Source organism: Gadus macrocephalus, chromosome 6 (genome assembly GCF_031168955.1).
Source record: "Gadus macrocephalus chromosome 6, ASM3116895v1".
NCBI classification, from domain to species: Eukaryota; Metazoa; Chordata; class Actinopteri; order Gadiformes; family Gadidae; genus Gadus; species Gadus macrocephalus.
Window position 1 is genome coordinate 9,389,408 of NC_082387.1, and position 19,012 is coordinate 9,408,419.

The 19,012-nt window shown below is 45.4% G+C and overlaps 2 protein-coding genes across 22 annotated transcripts in view; both read left to right on the forward strand.

The window, feature by feature from the left end:
- The first annotated feature begins 3,044 nt into the window (after nucleotides 1-3,044).
- On the forward strand, nucleotides 3,045-16,449 carry si:dkey-13n15.2 (protein transport protein Sec24C). Its single transcript, XM_060053929.1, has 21 exons — nucleotides 3,045-3,279; nucleotides 3,457-4,246; nucleotides 4,528-4,604; nucleotides 4,760-4,813; nucleotides 4,925-5,036; nucleotides 5,218-5,345; nucleotides 5,813-5,948; nucleotides 6,405-6,514; nucleotides 6,882-6,994; nucleotides 7,628-7,828; nucleotides 8,655-8,751; nucleotides 9,320-9,421; nucleotides 9,735-9,902; nucleotides 10,312-10,408; nucleotides 10,825-10,973; nucleotides 11,491-11,629; nucleotides 12,265-12,386; nucleotides 13,155-13,334; nucleotides 13,752-13,961; nucleotides 14,342-14,431; nucleotides 15,423-16,449. Exons 2-21 carry the CDS (start codon nucleotides 3,505-3,507, stop codon nucleotides 15,561-15,563), a joined length of 3,168 nt encoding a protein of 1,055 aa, XP_059909912.1. The 5' UTR covers nucleotides 3,045-3,279; nucleotides 3,457-3,504; the 3' UTR covers nucleotides 15,564-16,449.
- Nucleotides 16,450-16,912: 463 nt separating this feature from the next.
- The window catches only part of camk2b1 (calcium/calmodulin-dependent protein kinase (CaM kinase) II beta 1), a 59,228-nt gene continuing 57,128 nt past the window's right edge, over nucleotides 16,913-19,012 (forward strand). For 5 of the 21 annotated variants that reach the window (XM_060053945.1, XM_060053942.1, XM_060053946.1 and 2 more), the window contains exon 1: nucleotides 16,962-17,361. In XM_060053945.1, the coding sequence (XP_059909928.1) occupies nucleotides 17,300-17,361 (62 nt within the window). In that variant the 5' untranslated portion in view covers nucleotides 16,962-17,299. Of the gene's footprint in view, nucleotides 17,362-19,012 lie in introns of all 21 variants that reach the window. The other 16 variants (XM_060053939.1, XM_060053938.1, XM_060053940.1 and 13 more) reach the window with 11 other exon arrangements.

Sequence of the window (19,012 nt, forward strand, 5' to 3'; positions counted from 1 at the left end):
CCTCTCTCTCTCTCTCTCTCTCTCCCTCTCTCTCTCTCTCTCTCTCTCCCTCTCTCTCTCTCTCTCTCTCTCCCTCACTTACTCTATCATGCTCTTGATGGTGCTTTCATCAGCGTTTGCTGGGGGTTTGAGTACTGCTCTAACTTGGTGTGTGCTGGACTGAGAGAGCAGAATCTGAACTCAGGGCCAAACTCAGCTTGCATGTAAAAATAAATAAAATAATTGTAGTAATAAAATCATCCAGAATGTTAAAAAACATCAAAAGACTCAAAAATCGAAAGTAATTAACAACTATTCAAACCATGAAGCATTGATTTATTTGAAACTTCAAGAACTTGGCAAAGTAAAACAAGAAAAACTAAAAGCTGCAAAACCAAAAAAACAAAGAAACGGTTCAATAGCCGAGCAACAACGGAAAAATAGAAGACATTTTTCTGACAAACTGCAAAAAGGGCTAGCTGGAATAGGCTGAGTAACTGACACACACAGTTGAACACAATGACTCAAGTTTGAGGCTGGGTTTCTTTTAAGTACCCAAAATTGAAGAGACTGTATGCATGTCTAAATGATGATGCAAAATCCTCTGAATAAAATTCGGATACAAAACAAGTGTGTGTGTGTGTGTGTGTGTGTGTGTGTGTGTGTGTGTGTGTGTGTGTGTACGTGTACGTGTGTGTGTGCGTGTGTGTGTGTGTGTGTGTGTTTATGTGTCTGATGATGCAACAAAATACGTCTTTGTTGGCTTGAATTTCATTTTCACATGCTTCAGATAAGAGGCAGATAGAGGACGAGCATACACAAACGCAGAAACACAATCACACCCCACAGACGCACACACACGCAAATATTCTGTCTCTCTCTCTCACTTTCTCTCACACAAATCAACCATGCACACAAAAAAATAATTATATACATCAAAGGGTTGAAATTGACTCTTCATCTGTGTCTGTCTGTTTGTCTGTTTGTCTGTCCGTCTGTCTGTCTGTCTGTTTTGAAGGTAGAACTCTCCTCTGAGCCCAGGTGACTCCCACACAGAAACCATCAAAGCAGAGGAGGAGGAAGAAGAGGAAGAGGAGGAAGCGGACTAGGAGAAGAATACTAGAGCTGGAATTCATACATCAACAATGCAGTCTGTGTATGTATGCGTGTCTGATTGGGTGAATGAGGCACTGATTTTAAAGCGCTTTGGTTTGAGGGAAAGCTAGAGAGGAGAGGAGGAGCTATCAGACACAAAAGGTAGTTTGCAGTGGCATTTAGGAGGGTATGGAGGGATTAGCTCAGACAGGAGAGACAGAGTTCGGGGTTAAGCTTGGCTTGACATTATCAATGAATCATGCAGAAAATGGCTGCACAGGAGCACCGCCACAAGCCTTGACCCTGGTCACGTGACACACACCATGTGACCATCAAACGTATTGGTCGCTATTATCGCAAATGTCACTACTATGTAATTAATGGAGCAATATTCACGTGAAAGATGCCTATGGGCCTTGTTCACCCTCTTTATTCTTAACCCGAGCCGGGTGGGGGTGGGACTGAATGCGCAGCAAGCATGACAATTTACAAGTGACAGTTGACAATGGACGATCTCACCTTTTAATCTTTAACAATCCAAGTTGATGCCCTTGTGGTTGAGTGTGTGTGCGTGTGTGTGTGCGTGTGTGTGTGTGTGTTTGTGTGTGTGTGTGTGTGTGTGTGTGTGTGTGTTTGTGTGTGAGTGTATGTGTGTGTGTGTTTGTGTGTGTGTGTGTGTGTGTGTGTGAGTGAGTGTTTGAAAAGTAGAACTTAAGTAGGCTTAGAATGTGTGCATCTATCCTCCAAGGGATAAATGTGCTTTTCCACCTCTGTCTCTATGGGGAAACATATTAGTTCCTCTGCACCTTTACTTGAGGGATCAGAGTATGTGTGTGTAACTGTAAATGCATGTAGGTTCCACTGGCATGGGGGTGCACACCTGAACACACCTACACAGATACACACCAGACACACACACACCAGACACACACCCACACAGAAACACACCAGACACACACACGCACGCACACACACACACACACTCACACACGCACGCACGCACACACACACACACACACACACACACACACACACACACACACACACACACACACACACACACACACACACACACACACACACACACACACACACACACACACACACACACACACACACACACACACACACATAAACAGCAGAGAGTGGATAGTTTGTAGCTGTGCTTGATGGGACTTTGTAGGATCATCAGCTGAGCAAGTCTATGATTGAATCATCAAGGATCCTATATAACAGCGCCATCTGCTGTCAAAAGATGACAACATCAGAGCTTCCTGCGAAACTCAAAGTACTCGTCTCGAAGTGAAGCAACCACTATCGTACCAGTTCTAAGTTAGGACATACTTTTAAAACATTGCAAAAAACCAAACCTAATTCGTGAGTATTACAAAGTTGTAATAAATAGGTAGCCGAAGTCAAATTGTTGCAATATTAGGAGCTGTCTCCTCTCCAGGCTGTAGATAACTGTCAAATAAGCTGAAGACTTGTTTTTTTCTTTTAAAATAGTAGTAGTTGGCCTGTAAGTAGCCTATTTTGCTACTTTAATACATTTACTATCTAAACCAGCCAGTACTGTGAACCAGTGACCTATTTTGATTCAATAATGAACCAATTAAATGATATGATGACTATGTAGGACTTTTGGCAAGGGCCTCCATGTTTGCAATCAGGCATCAGGCTTTTGTTGCAGGAGGGAATTTAGTATTTAGAAATAGCTGAAGCCCCAAATACATATTGCACATCGACTGTTAAGAAGGTCATGTTGATTATCATCCTTTCAAATAAAATGTGCTTTTACTTGATATGAAAGGTTAAAAAACACCAACAACCGAATTAACCGTCTATCCAGTAATAAACTTCGATCAGAAATACGATTTCGGATGACGAAGATGTAGATAGGTAGCTTTATATATTGGACTGGTTTTATTTTGAAAATTCGTTGCCGGACGTTCCAAATGTTGTGGGCGGAAACGCTGCAGCATCTGCGGCATCACCGAACGACCTGCGACCAACAGCAAGATTCTTATTAACATTACGTGCAGATGCAAGAATGTCTGCACCTCTCTTCACAGACACTTTATGCACACACTCCTTGTGCATGTCATGTTTCAAACTGCAAATGTTGTCTTCAGCCTCATAGATTAAATGAGCACATTACAGCGGCAGTGTAGTGAAACAGGCATCGTTTACTCGATATTCGCAAAGGTATGATACCAATTTTAATGATAGACTGATAGACTAAACCCAATTATCTTCTCTAACTGATATATAAAACATTATAATATACTATCAGGATATCTTTAACGTTTTCTGCATTTGTCATAGCTCAATATCGAACTGACAGTTTAGGGACTCTCAATGTATTTTGTTTTTGTTTTGCAGTGAGTATGTGTTTTTCGGGCTCCAGGCTGTGATTGGTTGGTATGGGAGATGGTGAATGTCTCCACCGCAATTCAGTCCACCATGGATACAACACAACAGCCAGACCACAACTTCACTCCACAGAACCTTCACCACGACACCCTGCCCAACTTTCAGCATCTCACCCTGGGCTCACCGACTCACCCTGGGCTCCAGGAGGCCAGCACGCCCCCAGCCCCACAGCACAGCTACTTCTATCAGAACAACATCCCATCGCCCCCATGCCACACTCACTGGAATACACATGACATCGCTGCCCACTGCCCCTCATCCAATGCACTGCATGCGAACCCCACCCAGCACATGCAAGGGCTGGACCCATGCCAAAGCCTTGGCATTTCACCGATGCATTCCAATGGAAGTCGACAGAGTGATCCGACGACACCTCAGCTGGCAAACCAAGAGCTGCAGCTCTGCCGACCCCCACCTGCCTCACTATACCCCCCCCTTCACGAAGCTAACAGAGAGTCTCCAGCCGCCCCGTGTCTGCCACCGTATACGGATCAGCATGTTTTAAACGGCGCGCAGCCTCTAAATCAACACTGCGTGTCCAGCAGTCTTCCTCTGAATGGCCTTCCTCCGAATGGACAACGTCTGAGCCACGGACACCACAGCAGTTCTCCGACTGCTTACGCACACGTGAAAAGAGCAACGCTTCCTCTTCCTCTTGCCGGTTCTGTTCCACTTCATTTGTCACCCTCCTCCCCGATACAACGGCAGCCTCAGTGGACACTTCCAGCCCGCGATGGGGGTGAGTGGTTGACGGACTGACCAATACTTAATACTGTACAATGCTCCGATACACCGGTGTGCAATTGTGGATGAATGAATATGCAAAGCGTGATCGATATTTTCTAAACCTTAATCATTTCCCCAATTTCCAAATTGTACATTATATTACTCATGGGAAGTTGAAAGGATCATCTACTCCACCGTAGTGTGGGAACACATTGTGTTTAGTTTACTGCTTTGCGCTCTCCCTCCCTCCCTCCCTCCCTCCCTCCCTCCCTCCCTCCCTCCCTCCCTCCCCAGGGCCCATCTATGAAGCGGTCCCCCAGGAGCCCCTACACCCAGGATCCCAGGGCCTTGATGGGAGCGATGCAGCCCAGGTCAGCCTCAGCCTGGGCCTCTGTCCTCTACCCGCTATGCTAGGGAACGTCACGGATAACTGAGGAGTAGACTGACCATCAGCCCTGTTGGACGAATGAGGGAGTCATCGTAGAGAAGGGTTTGATCTGGTTTGTGTTTTTATTTTCTCCTCCAGTCCCCCAGTTCTGAGTCCCGCTACGGCCTGGACCCCAAGATCCTTCCAAGTGCTGTGAGTCCGTCTGTTAGTGATAGAGATAGGGAGATATACATCTAAAGTCTGATTTGGGAGACTCTCATCCATCCATCTCTCTCTATCTATCTCTATTCTTCTCTCCCTCAGGTGCGGGTGATGGCAGAAGACCGTGCAGAGTGGGAAGGGAAGGTCTACAGGTCTGGGCCCGATTCGTCCCTCCCTCCCCTGGCCACCACTCGTTGTATCATAGAGGACGGAGGTAGAGACACACAGATAGACGCAGACAGGGTCCTGGGCTCATTAAATATCCCACTCACTCTTTTTCGATGCGGTTTTGCACTTTTATTTACTCTTTTATTTACTTTGTGTTGTTCTAAGGCTGCTGCAGGCTGACCTCCATGGCCCCTGTCTCTTGTCTCTTGTCTGTTTTCAAACTCCAGGCAGCGCAAGTCCCTGCGCCATCCGCTGCACCACCTACCGGGTTCCCTGCGAGGCCCAGGCCGCCCAGCTCAGCCGCCTGCCCCTGGGAGCTCTGCTCTCACCCATCGCCCCCCTGGGTCCCGGAGAGGTCAGTGCTGGCCACACGTTGTAGACGTGCCCCATGGTTATTTTTTTTTCTTATCTTGTGAACTTTTAGAAGCGTCAACTCCTGGTGGAATTATGTCTCTGTCTGTTGGAATTTAAAAATCCGATTTTGATCTAAAACGTGAGCAAACAACTCAATGTAAGGCTGATCAGAGGCGTTTGTGTATCCATCAATAGTCCTGAATGTAACGGCGAACATAGGCCGATGGGTTTTGCTGTTGTTCAATCTCATCGTCATAGGAGTGAGGGCACATCCTATTGGCTTTGTGAGCGTGTTGGACTCTCCATTTTTCTCTCTGCGAGACACTGTTTGAATTGGCTTAGTGTGTGTGTGTGTGTGTGTGTGTGTGTGTGTGTGTGTGTGTGTGTGTGTGTGTGTGTGTGTGTGTGTGTGTGTGTGTGTGTGTGTGTGTGTGTGTGTGTGTGTGTGTGTGTGTCGTGGCCCACCAGGGAGCCCTCCCGCTCTGCAGTGAACAGGAGTGTCTGAAGGGCTGCGGGGAGTGTGGGGCCTCCATGTGTCCTGCTATGAGCTGGCAGGACTGTGGTCAACGGTTCTACTGCCCGTTCTGTGGGAAATTCAACGATGGTAAGGGCACCCTCCGCACCCTTCGCATCGTAGTCTTATTGGTTACAATGACCATTTACCATACACACAATAGTGTGGATTAAGAATTCAAGAGTTAAAGAGAGATTAAGAAATCCTCCATCGCTCGTTTCTAAAATGTAGCACTTTACTTGATCAATTGTATGTACATGTACGTAGCTTGCAATTTCTGGGTTGTATCTTCATGGTCGAAGGCGCCTATTGTAGGTGGCTTTGGATAAAATCGTCAGCTAAAAACATTGATTGTAATATCTTGAATAATCACAGTTTGTTGCTTTGGACACAATAATACCAATAAAATAATTGAATCAATAGTAGTAAAATGCATAAAATCATACAAACAGACCGGGATTGTTTTATAACAGACCAGTGGACACGTCTAGTCTCCCTCTTAGCGGACTGTTCTTCTATCCCCCTCTCTTCCTCTTGGCCTCCCAGTGCCCTGGCAGCACTACCAACCCACTGCAGGAGTGGAAGGCGTGCGTGTGGACCGCGACCAGAGGCCGGAGCTCCGCATGGGGTCCTACGAGATACTCCACCCCAACAAGGTCCACTTTTATCTCCCGTTAAGGAAGAGTGAGTGAGTGAGTGAGTGAGTGAGTGTGTGTGTGTGTGTGTGTGTGTGTGTGTGTGTGTGTGTGTGTGTGTGTGTGTGTGTGTGTGTGTGTGTGTGTGTGTGTGTGTGTGTGTGTGTGTGTGTGTGTGTGTGTGTGTGTGTGCTTTTGTGAGTGAGTGTGTGTGTGTACCATTGTGTGTGTGTGTTCATAATGTGTGTATGCCTCTGTTAATTTCAGTAGGTTTGGTTATACTGTGCACATACTCCTAAGATATATTTTGTGTTGGTGCCTGTCTGCCCATAAGTGTTGGTGTGTTTGCGTGTCTGTCCATATCAACTCGGTGCTTTGTTTCCTCCAGGGGGAGGCAGCTGTTCTCCTGCTGGCTCTGGACGTTTCCCCCCCAGCGCTGAGAGGTGGACACCTGGACTATGTAACACAACAGATACGCACCCTGCTCCACTCTCTACACAGGTAACGTATGCCCTCTCTCTCCATCGCTCACTCACACACCAGGGCTTTGGCGCCCTCATGTGCCCTCATGCCCTCATGACACCATTGACATCAACTCTTTGAGGTGTTGTTATCTTTTTATGGATAGAAAAAAATACCTAATTTATTAACTAACTTTATTAATACCTGAAGGGAAGGGTAAGGATTAGGTCGCAAAATAAAGTATTGTTAAAACAAACAAACCAAAAATATACACAATGTCTATATACACACAATACGAAAAGGATAAATATAGAAACTTTTATTATTTGATATGGCCTTCATCAAAATATTGCCTTTTAAAGAAGAATATAGAGTGAGGGTTGTTGATAGTCATCAAACAACATCTAGTCTATTCTAATACAGGTAGCAAATGCAGTTAAAATGTGGTATTATTGCTGGTCAAAAATACATTCAGAGACAATTCATCTTCACCAATCAACCGGATTCACTCAAAATCTCTTGGGGACACGTGTCATCGGCCCCTACTGCCGTGTGACTGTGTCCCGTGAGACAAGGGCACTTTTGGTGTTCGAGGGGCTTCAGAGTTCACAGGGGAATGAATACCTTTTGTGACTCCTAACAGTCCTCATTGTTGTTGTTGTTGTATTTCAGGGAGCATGGCACCCCTGAAACCCCCCCAGCAGACCTCAGGGTGGGCCTGATGACCTACGACAGCAGGATCCACCTGTACGACCTCAGCCCCGCTTTGTCCCGCCCACACATGCTGGTTGTCACGGAGACGGACGACCTACAGCTCCCTGTGAGGGACGGGCTCCTGGTGTCGCTCAGAGACTGCATGGACAGCATTGACAGGTACCCCCCCCCCCCACACACACACACACGGGGCGACACCGGACTGAAGTCCACTGAGCATTTCCGATCATCCTGATTTTTTGGTTGAAATTTGGTTACTTTATCCTTTCTTTTTGACAGTTTCTAAATGATCAGCATAATAAATAAACACTTATTTCTCTTATACCTTAGACCTGATAGTCCTGCAGACTACTCTCTCAGCAGCCATGGTATGGCATATTCATTCTGGGGAAGAGGACCTTGGCATATTCTGAAGCACTGGTTGATTTCAAATAATGTTCTAAAGTAGGGTGGCCCTGAGATCTCGATGCACTACAACTGAGTAGAGCACATTCAGATAGAAAAAAAAACAAGGACATTCAGACACATGTGCAGCATTTACAAAACACAACACAGAGACACAACCCATTACAGAAACATTGTGCTGTAGTCCTATTTCCCAGAATTCTTTTGCATCGTATTTTCTAACTACTTGGCGTGCATTGTCAGATTATTGAAGATGTTTTCTTATTTTTTCTGCATTTGGTCTATTCGCTTGGGTTTTCTTAAGATGCAGAGCGTCGAGCTTTCAGGGTGTCTGTACTTTACGTTTGGAAGCAGCTCAAATCATCCGTTGAGGGCTAACACTCTTAAAGCCCTTTGGCAGAAATGTTAACATCAGGGGCCAAGAACTACATTTGTATTGATCTTGTTATAACGTGTGTGTGTGTGTGTGTGTGTGTGTGTGTGTGTGTGTGTGTGTGTGTGTGTGTGTGTGTGTGTGTGTGTGTGTGTGTGTGTGTGTGTGTGTGTGTGTGTGTGTGTGTGTGTGTGTGCTGTCCACTAGTGTGTTGCAGCATATCCCCCTGTTCAGTCCGGATGGAGGGGAGACCCACGGGGTTCCCGTTGAGCTGCCCATCAGAGCTGGACTCTCTATACTACAGGTCAGTGGTGGTACTGCAACGGAAAGGATAGGAAAAACAAGAGGCGGTGTGAAGTGGGTTCCCACCCGAGTGGTTCAGGGGGGATGTCTGAGGACAGGCGGAGGTCTTGTGGTTTGGAGGACAGAAGGGCCGCTGCTGACAGGAGCTCCGAGGGTTTGAGTCGCGTCGGGAAGTCAAAGCTGAGTGCCGTCAATCAACGTCAATCAGACGTTACCACCCCCATGACAAACACCCAACAGATGTTCACGTGCTGCGCATCCGGCTTCCACGCCGCTCGTAATCTTAGTTGTCCGATTTGCATCCCAACTGCAGTTGCTATGCCGACTGTTGCTATGCCCCTGGTAGTTTGAAAGTGATGTGGCTTGCTTTGATACCTTCTTATTAACTATTGATGTTATTGTGATGTTTTTTTTTATTCTAATGGGTATAATTAGCCTTAAATCAAGCCACACACAGATTGGGTAATGAGTACTGTTAGTATGCAATACTAAAAGCAGAAGGCAATACTAATTGTACAGTATATTACATATTTATATAATTTTTAATTAATTTAATTTTTGTTTTTTAGGCCATGAGTTGTCCCGGTAAACTACTACTCTTCCACACTGCTCCCCTAACGGAGGGGGAAGACACACAATTCTCAGGGTTCTTTGGTTCAAACAAGCCAAAGGTAAGACTCACTCACTCACTCACTCACTCACTCACTCACTCACTCACTCACTCACTCACTCACTCACTCACTCACTCACTCACTCACTCACTCACTCACTCACTCACTCACTCACTCACTCACTCACTCACTCACTCACTCACTCACTCACTCACTCACTCACTCACTCACTCACTCACTCACTCACTCACTCACTCACTCACTCACTCACTCACTCACTCACTCACTCACTCACTCACTCACTCACTCACTCACTCACTCACTCACTCACTCACTCACTCAGCTAATTCCCCTTCTGTGTTTTGTGTTGTAGTCTATCTTTCAGCCATCAGATCCTGCTGTTTCAATGGCCAGGGAATGCACCAATCAGGGCTGTGGTGTGCACCTATTCATGCTCTCCCAACAGGATGTGGGAGGGGCTTGGCCAGGAAACATCCCCTATCTAACAGGAGGAGTTCTTTATGTTTACAATAACCTGCAGGTATGATTATTATGAATATTAATCTAAGCAATTAAATGGTTATTGAAGTATGTTCAAGAACACAGCTAACAAAAACGTATTATAATCTTGTATTTAACATTCAACTCTCTGATGAATTACTCATTTACTAATTACTAGTCATGTGTACTAGATTAAATGTGATCTATGCATTATAGTATGGAAAATAATGGTTTATTGCCTTTTCCACTGGAAAAAACTAAAATCTAGAACTTCAACATCCAAGAGACCCACAACTCTTCTGCCCCACAGCGGGCTGCATGTTTGGCTACGTCGTAGCCTGGCTTTACCTAGGATAGGCTAGGTTGGGATGGGATTATAGTGTGAACTGGCGGTCAGTGTGGCTCAGAGGGTGAGGCGAGGTGTTGTGATGTGGGCTGCTGACCCACAGGGGGAGCTGGAGAGGCAGTGTTTCAGCACAGACCTGAGGAGAACCATGGAGGCTCAGACAGTCTACAAGGCTCAGCTCAGGATTCATGTCAGCAAAGGTGACTGTCTGCCTGTCTTTCTATATTTGAATCTGTTCTGTCTGCACGTGTCGACAGATTATGATTTTGGTAGTCTGTAAATTAATATCCTGGAATCTGACACATTAAATTAAAAACAAACATTTGGTTTGCAATGCAAAATAATCCTACATATTATTATTTTACATATTTTCATTTGTCATAAATACTTCCAAACAAACTGTCAAACCTGCCAGCAGTTTAGATGTTGTATATTAGGTGTATACACACACACACACACACACACACACACACACACACACACACACACACACACACACACACACACACACACACACACACACACACACTGTGTGTGTGTCTCACTGTGAATGTGCCTGAGACATAAATACAACCAGTATTGATTCCGCTGATGACTTCATGTGCTGTGTCTTCAGAGTTGCGTGTCTCTGGCTGTTACGGGCTCTTCAACCCCGGGGACAAGCCCAGCCAGGTTGCCCTGGCAACCCTTGATTGGAGGACAACACTAGCTGTAGAACTTGCATACCTGAGGGATCTGGATGAGAAGAGGGGCGTGGCTATACAGGTGGGTGCAACACAGTTAATATTTTTTTTTTTGATATTATAATAAAACCCAATGTCTCACAGAAACACACACGCACGCATCCACACACACACGCACACACATACACACCCACACACATCTGGCTTTAATATAAATCAATGCTAGCACATTTTGGTTTCCGCCAGTCCAATTCAACACCAACGCCTTTACCTGTACGCTTATCCAAGAATACTTACCAACACCTAATTTAATTCCGGCTTTTGCTGTATTAGGATTGACTGTGTGTCGTCTATCCGACCCCCACACTTGACCTGAGATTATAGAGGATTATTTGATCCATGCGCCCAATGCATTTCTGTTCACATAACAGAGTGAGGGGCATTCAGGGCTGACCGTGTGAACAGAGTGCACGCGTGCAAATCACCGAGCAGCGTTGGCACGCGTGCACCACTTCAGGGTTCACATTAGCCTAAATACTAGGCTAAATCGATTGCAGAGCTATTTACAGGATGTTCCCTTCTCCAACCCCGTCTCCTAGGTAACGGCCACCTACAGCGACGCGGCGGGACAGCGACGCAGCAGGGTTCACACGCTGGTGCTGCGCTGCTCTCGCCACCTGCTGGACACGTTCCGCCACTGCCAGGCGCAGACGCTGCTTTCCTTCTACTGCAAGAAGAGTAGGCTGGCTGTACCCCGTGTTGCCCATACTTATGAAGCGCTCCTCAAAACAGGGTCGCAAAGTGCTTCACAAGCATGGATGCAGTTGTCATACATGATACATACATACAAACATGTACACATGTAATTCATAAAAAGCCAAAATACAACAACGGAAGAATTGCCTGTTAGGCTAATGGCTGACATATATGCAGGATGATGTGAAAAGCAGGGATTGATAATCTGGGTATATCTTCGGGATGTTTGAGAAACATTTCATCGATGCAGATTGACTTAGAAACTGAGATTTCTATGACCTATGACCTACTGTTGAAAATATAATTTTTTGTTAGAACTTTAATTCATGAAGCATTTGACCCAATTGTGGTGGATAAATATTTAAATGAACATTTTGCATATCTACGATAGGAATAGGAAATAAAATCATACTTTTTTTACATTTCATACAAAAAAATATCCTTAAATAATTATTATAATTCAATGTTTTGCTCATTAGTGTCATTCCAAATCATTTCATGTCAGGAGGTTACGTAGCCTGTTTTTTATAACACATGGAAACTAACCAAAACACAATAGTGACACATAGAGGAACAGCATTGAGGTTTTATTTGATTGTTCTTTTGTCATTGCCCAGCCTACTGTGCGGTGTTGGAGCGCCCTCTGCAGGACCTGAGGGGGGAACTGCAGGCAGAGGTCACGGCAGCCCTGGCCTGTTACCGTAAACACTGCAGCTCTGCTTGTGTCTCTACAGGACAGGTAGAGAGACACACACACACACACACACACACACACACACACACACACACACACACACACACACACACACACACACACACACACACACACACACACACACACACACACACACACACACACACACACACTCTTTTCGCCGTGCAGACATGTTCCGATATCGTACATCCATTGTATTGTAAACTAGTGTTTGGCAGCTCCCATAGTTCTTTCTTAGTTTTGACGGACCCAGGCAATGGAACTGCTAAGTAGCTTTCTCAAAACAGAGAATGATTCTAACAGAAAATTATGTTTTTTTTTCAACAATGTCAACAATTAACCCCTTAAAGGTCCCATAATATACCACCAGGTGTGAGTGTGATTACTCGTTACCCGCCGTTTTGAAACTATGCCTCTTCTGACATCACCAGTGGGCGTGTCCACCTAGATCTGTGCTGGATAGATCCGTCTACCAGCCTACCCAGTGGACTACTGTAGCAAACGTTGCACGTCTATCCGTCATACATCTAGGTGGACACGCCCACTGGGGATGTCAGAAGAGGCCGATTTTCAAAACGGCTTGTAACGGCTAATCACACTCACACCTGGTGGTACAATATGTCACCTTTAACAAACAGGCCAAATCCGTTAACAAACTCCATTAGAAAGCCGACCAAGTATGACATTGTGTGTGTGTGTGTGTGTGTGTGTGTGTGTGTGTGTGTGTGTGTGTGTGTGTGTGTGTGTGTGTGTGTGTGTGTGTGTGTGTGTGTGTGTGTGCACCCTCCCCAGCTGGTGCTGCCTCCGCCGCTCCGCCCGCTGCCCGTCTACATCAACAGCCTGAGGAAGAGCGAGGTGCTGCTGCCCGGCCTGCGCAGCTCGGTCCACCAGCGGCTGCAGCTGCGGTGCCAGGTCCTGCGCATGGACGCCTCCAGCACCGCCGCCCACTTCTACCCTCTGCTGCTCCCGCTGGTGAGGAGGGGCTCGGCACGGGCCGCCAGATTATGGGGGAAAAATAAGAAAAGAGTTTGAAGACATGATGAATTAAGGCCCAATCCCATTTCTACCCCTTACCCCTTCCCCTTAAATAAACACTTTGTAACTGAGAACTTTGAAATGTCCCCAAAAAAAGACACACAAAATGCTCGAAAACAATGTACAAATCGAAAATAATGTACAAATATGTATCCCGCTCTTCTTTTTTTATGAATGAAATAAATATCCATAAAAATAATAATAATAAAAAAAATCTTTTCAACTCGATTAAACTAGTTTGGAGACAGCGTTATTGCACGGCCCTTATTGGCTCAGCCATGGGTTCAGTCATTCAGCTCTCTGAACACCTACGACTGTAAAACTGTAATGCCTCTTTGTTTTTTCCGCCTTCAGCCCAGGTGTGTAGAGGACTGCAGCGACGCGGCGGGCCCCCCGGACCCCGCTGACGGGCTGCGCTGCACAGCAGACAGCCTGGAGCAGGGGGGCCTCTACCTGGTCAGCGGGCCCCTGGCCCTCCTTCTCTGGGTGGGGAGCCACGTCCGCCCGGCCACCCTGGTCCAGCTCTTCAACGCCAGCTGCTTCTCCTCCCTGCCTTCCGGCGAGGTGTGTGTGTGTGTGTGTGTGTGTGTGTGTGTGTGTGTGTGTGTGTGTGTGTGTGTGTGTGTGTGTGTGTGTGTGTGTGTGTGTGTGTGTGTGTGTGTGTGTGTGTGTGTGTGTGTGTGTGTGTGTGTGTGTGTGTGTGTGTGTGTTTAAAAATAAGGGATGCAGCATTAATTAATTAATAATAATTGGCTGATAAAACCTCTGTGATTGGGATCTCAAATTTGAACTGATGCAAAAAAATGATGCTAGGCCTATTAATGGATAGCTAGTTTATTTGATTTTAGCTTGGATTATAACACAATTATAATCTATAGAACTCTGGAAGGAATTCACACTCACTGTGCGTGTGTGTGTGTGTGTGTCTTTGCGCGCACCCTCAGACAAAGATGTGTTCTCTGGACAACTCCTTATCCACCAGAGTCTGCTCTCTCATCGACACGCTCAGTTCCCAGGCTCCCTACGCCCGCAAGGTCAGTGTACTGGGGTGTGCTTATATAACGTATACAGATTTTCTTTTGTCGATGCCAGTTCTATACTTCTTCTGCTTTCAAGGCCAATACCGTCCAGTAAAACCTAAGTTAGCAGTATTATTTATCAAGAGTATTTGCCATGAGCACGCATTCTCCATGAATGTAGGCAACAGCAGTAGCGCTTTGGTATGCATGGTGAGTCCTTGAAGGGAGATTCACTGTTTTTATAGTCCCCACAAACTGTCACACACCCTCTGTACTTTCAGGCTTAACATTGATTCCAAAATACGATTTCGCGATATTGGTATGGTTTAAATTAGTTTAAAGCCCCACTCCAAAAAAGCACACTCACTCGAAAATGCTCTTCGACCGAATCGGTACAACAATGTACATTTTGGGGCGCTCCGGTGGTTGACCGGGTAGAGCGCGTACCATTAAGGCCCAATCCTTACCGCAGCGACCGGAGTTCGATTCCTGCCCTTGGCCCTTTGCTGCAGGTCTTCTCCTCTCACTCCCATACCTTCCTGTCTTACTCTACAATAAAAAGGATAAAACCTTCTAAAAATCAAAAATTAATAAAAAAAAAACTACATTTTAACAATTATAACTGGTTCCGGATATGGAGGGGAAGCGAGGCAAGACGAACATGATGGTTTAATCATTCTGACCGGCATGGTCTTCATTGACATGTCTCTTGTCAGACCAGGCTTTGCACAGTGTCAGAATCATCACCCAGGTCACACTTCCCGTTGACATGCGCCGGCGGTCCCAATGTGTGATCACAAATCAGCCCTTCCAGACAGCTACCGTAGCACACTGTTCAAACTTAAACGGTTAGGGTTAGGCTACATTGCTTGTATGTTATAATGTATTTAGTATTTGGCCGTAGTAGTACTCATGCTCACTCATTGTGTGTCTGTGTGTCTGTCTCTTTGTGTCTGTGTATGTGTGTGTGCCGGCGTGTGTGTGTGTGCGCGCGTGTGTTGCTTAGCTGTGGGTGGTGAAGCAGGGGGACGGGTGTGAGGAGGCGCTGCAGCGACACCTGGTGGAGGACAAGAGTCCCAACGGGGGAGCTTCCTACGCTGACTTCCTCTACCACCTTCACATCAACTCAGTGAAGCTGCTGCAGTGAAAACCCATCACACACACACACACACACACACACACACACACACACACACACACACACACACACACACACACACACACACACACACACACACACACACACACACACACACACACACACACACACACACCGGATCACGGATGGGGGACATAATCATGGACTGTTATATATCCATGTGTGTGTGTTTATATATTTGAATTATTTAATTGAGATACTACTCAGATACACTATTTTTCACCAGGCCCACAAATTGAAGATATTGTAGCCTCGGGGAAATCACAGGGAAAGATTGAAAACAATCAAATTTATTTATTGAAGTGGTGACTAAACTGTACATGTACATGAATTTGTGTTTTTGATGTATTGCGCCGAGTGTTTTACTTATTTATCTGTTTATTTGTTTATTCATTTATTTTAAGATAATTCTAAGCCGCAACTGTGACCGATGTGCTATCGCGCGTCTCGCGAAATCATGAAAATGTGTTTGCAGCGTTCATATGTGCTATTGTCATGGCAACTCTCATCCGTGAGAGAAGGAATGAGAGAGTAAGAGGGACTGTGCTCTCTGTGTGGATGGCAGGGTGTTCTTGAAATACAGAATAACTTGGAGACTTTCTGATCTCGTTTGACTGTTTGGTGTCGCTCTGTCCAATCGCCGCAGTGTGTACAGAAAGGAGCTAATTGGATCAGTAGCCGAAGTGGTGTCAGCCTTCTCTGTGAGTACTTAATTGGTCTTATAGAAGGTAGGAAACACATAGGCATGTTTTGAAGGGACACTAAGCACAACAACAGATTCATATAAAGACTATTTGTGATCTCTAGACAATAAGTCCTCTGGGAGCCTAATTATTTCGTCCAAACGACTTGTAATAAATGGCATGGTTGGGTATTTCCTTTCAGACTGTTCATGTGATGCGTGCGCACACACACACACACGCTTATTGCTTTCTTAAATCTGTAGGCTAATTACTCCACAAAATATCTTTGGGCTATGCTACAGAATTCACATAATACAGCAGAATATAATGAAGTAGGCGTACAGACAGTGACACGTCATGAGCTGCAAAAAACGTGTTATTACATTGTGTCAAGTGCAGAATGGCCAAGTAGTGTTGCTGAAAATGAAGATGCAGAATTGGGCCACGCCCCCGCACGCTCCTACTCGTACGGGCAGAATACTATTTTGCAAAAGGGAGAACATAGTTCGAACTAATATAGTCATATTGGTTGAAATACATTTTCAATTGCCACATGTGTGTGTCTGTAGGAATGGCGCTCCAGAGTGCGCGGCAGTACATATTTTGCAGCCACAAACAACCGCTCATATTTGCCCCTATTTGGAAGTACGCACTGTACAACCGCGGGGTGTGTGTGATTATGTTGCCCACGCACGCCGTTTCGCTTTCTGTCCAATGGAGGGCAGCGGAGAGGCGCGTCTCTGGCGTTTCTCTTGAAACCACGCTACAGACAAACCGAGCGCACTGAGAAGGAATCACACAGCACCGGAGCTGATAGAAACAGCAGACGAGAGCAAGCAGGCAGGCAAGGCGCTCGGCTTCCACGTTAACGTATAATAGTATATATTAACTTTTTTTGTTGTAATTAAAAACACGCTCCACAGGCCGTCTTTGAACGGGCGGAAGCTCACAGGCGGACCGACTTTTAAGAGAAATCAGTAATCCTCGAGAGGACAGCCAGGGAGCCAGGCACCAGGCTTGACAAGGAGGAGACGGGGAAACATGGCTGTAACAACCTGTACGCGATTCACGGACGAATTCCAGCTATACGAAGAGCTGGGCAAGTAAGTATTTCGTTTCTTTATCATGTGAAACATTTTGAAGTTAAACGTTTGCGGAATCACTTATTCTCCGGGTAGTGTTGAAATCCTGCGGATCCCAAGTATAAGGTATTATGCCTAACCCTATTACAATCATTTAAGGATAAACGGAGCTCTGAAAATACGCTATTTTCTTATCTACCCGACGTACTTGTGTTAGGCGTTTAGTTGGCGAAAGACAGTCTTGTTGGAGCAGGGTACACGAGTAACGCCCCTTTTTCTACTTACAAGATTGTAAGAAAAAAGGGGCGACGTTTTCTTTAGCATTTTGACAGGTCGCTCCCAATGCAAAGCGCACGAGGCGAGGTGCACGGGTCGTTTCGATATGCTTCGATTAAACTGTACCCGCAGTGTATTACATTTGTAGAGATAATGCAAATATGATGCACTCTGCGACTATGACCAATGTCGTTATACTCAAACCTACAAACCATGGCTTTTGTAAAATGTTTTTTATCAGGTCTTACCAGTTCAGCATATGTGAGAGAGTTTTTAAATGATTGGTTAGACAAAAATGTAAGCGCTATAAATGATTATGGAAATGGAAAAATCGTATGCTATTACAAGTCCAATATCATGCCAGGGTGTTCTAAATTATTTCAGGGAAAACTAATGATAAATAGTTGATACTCCCCATATGCAGCTGTGTTTGCTAGACTGGACAGACTACAAAAATACATATTTTTGTCTTTCGCCAGCGCCCCATATATGCCGCTTGGCCTAAGTGCTTCGGTTGGGCAGGTGATTTGAGCGCACTTTTGAACAGTCGTTCAGCCAAGACTCTCAGGCAGGTGTGGGATACGGAAGGTCGTCTTCTTTTATAGCTCTGCTCTTTCTCTATCAGTTCGTTTCACTAAGGCTATGACCTATTTTCTATATAAAGCTTGGATGCCAATTGATTTGTGATTTCGTTTGGTTTCGGATTACTGAAACGCTCTGGGTTTCCAATTTGGGGATACACACTATTCCGTATTAAACCCATCAATTACTTGTTTAGACTCCTAGTGTGTGTCCATTCAAATGTGGATAGCAGTCAGGAAGCATAAATGTAGACTTTTGGTGTTACGTTTGACGCTTTGTTGGTCAAATGCCTCAGGAAGTCTGCGTGGTCAGATAGCATCCAAAACTTAACATTGAGAGTGACCACAGAACTTAGTGGGTGACAATGCTTAAAGCAAAAATACCTCACCTCATTTTGAAGAAATACCTGTCTATCTATTCAAACAAAAATACAGAACTCAGACACAAACATCCACCTCTATTTATGTGCTATGAACATACATTTATATTCAGTGTGTATGAAGGTATCTTTATTTTCTCATTATTATGTAGCTTATCTTCTCAACCACCTCCACCCGAGTGTGAACTTTCCAGAAGCAGCTGTGGCGTGAGGTGGTGTCATTCAGGGCTGTGCACGTGTGCAAGAGCATGTCAGTTAGGTCTGTGGTATTGTTGAAGTATCCGCGGGCGAATGTTTGTGACTGCTGAGTGTGCGCAAGAAGTTCAAGTATTATTTTTCGAATCGCCTCGAGCAGCTGACACTCAATCTGTATCCTCTAAACGGTGAGTGTCCTTATGCAAGTAGCTCTAGTGTGTGTGTGTGTGAGTGTGTGTG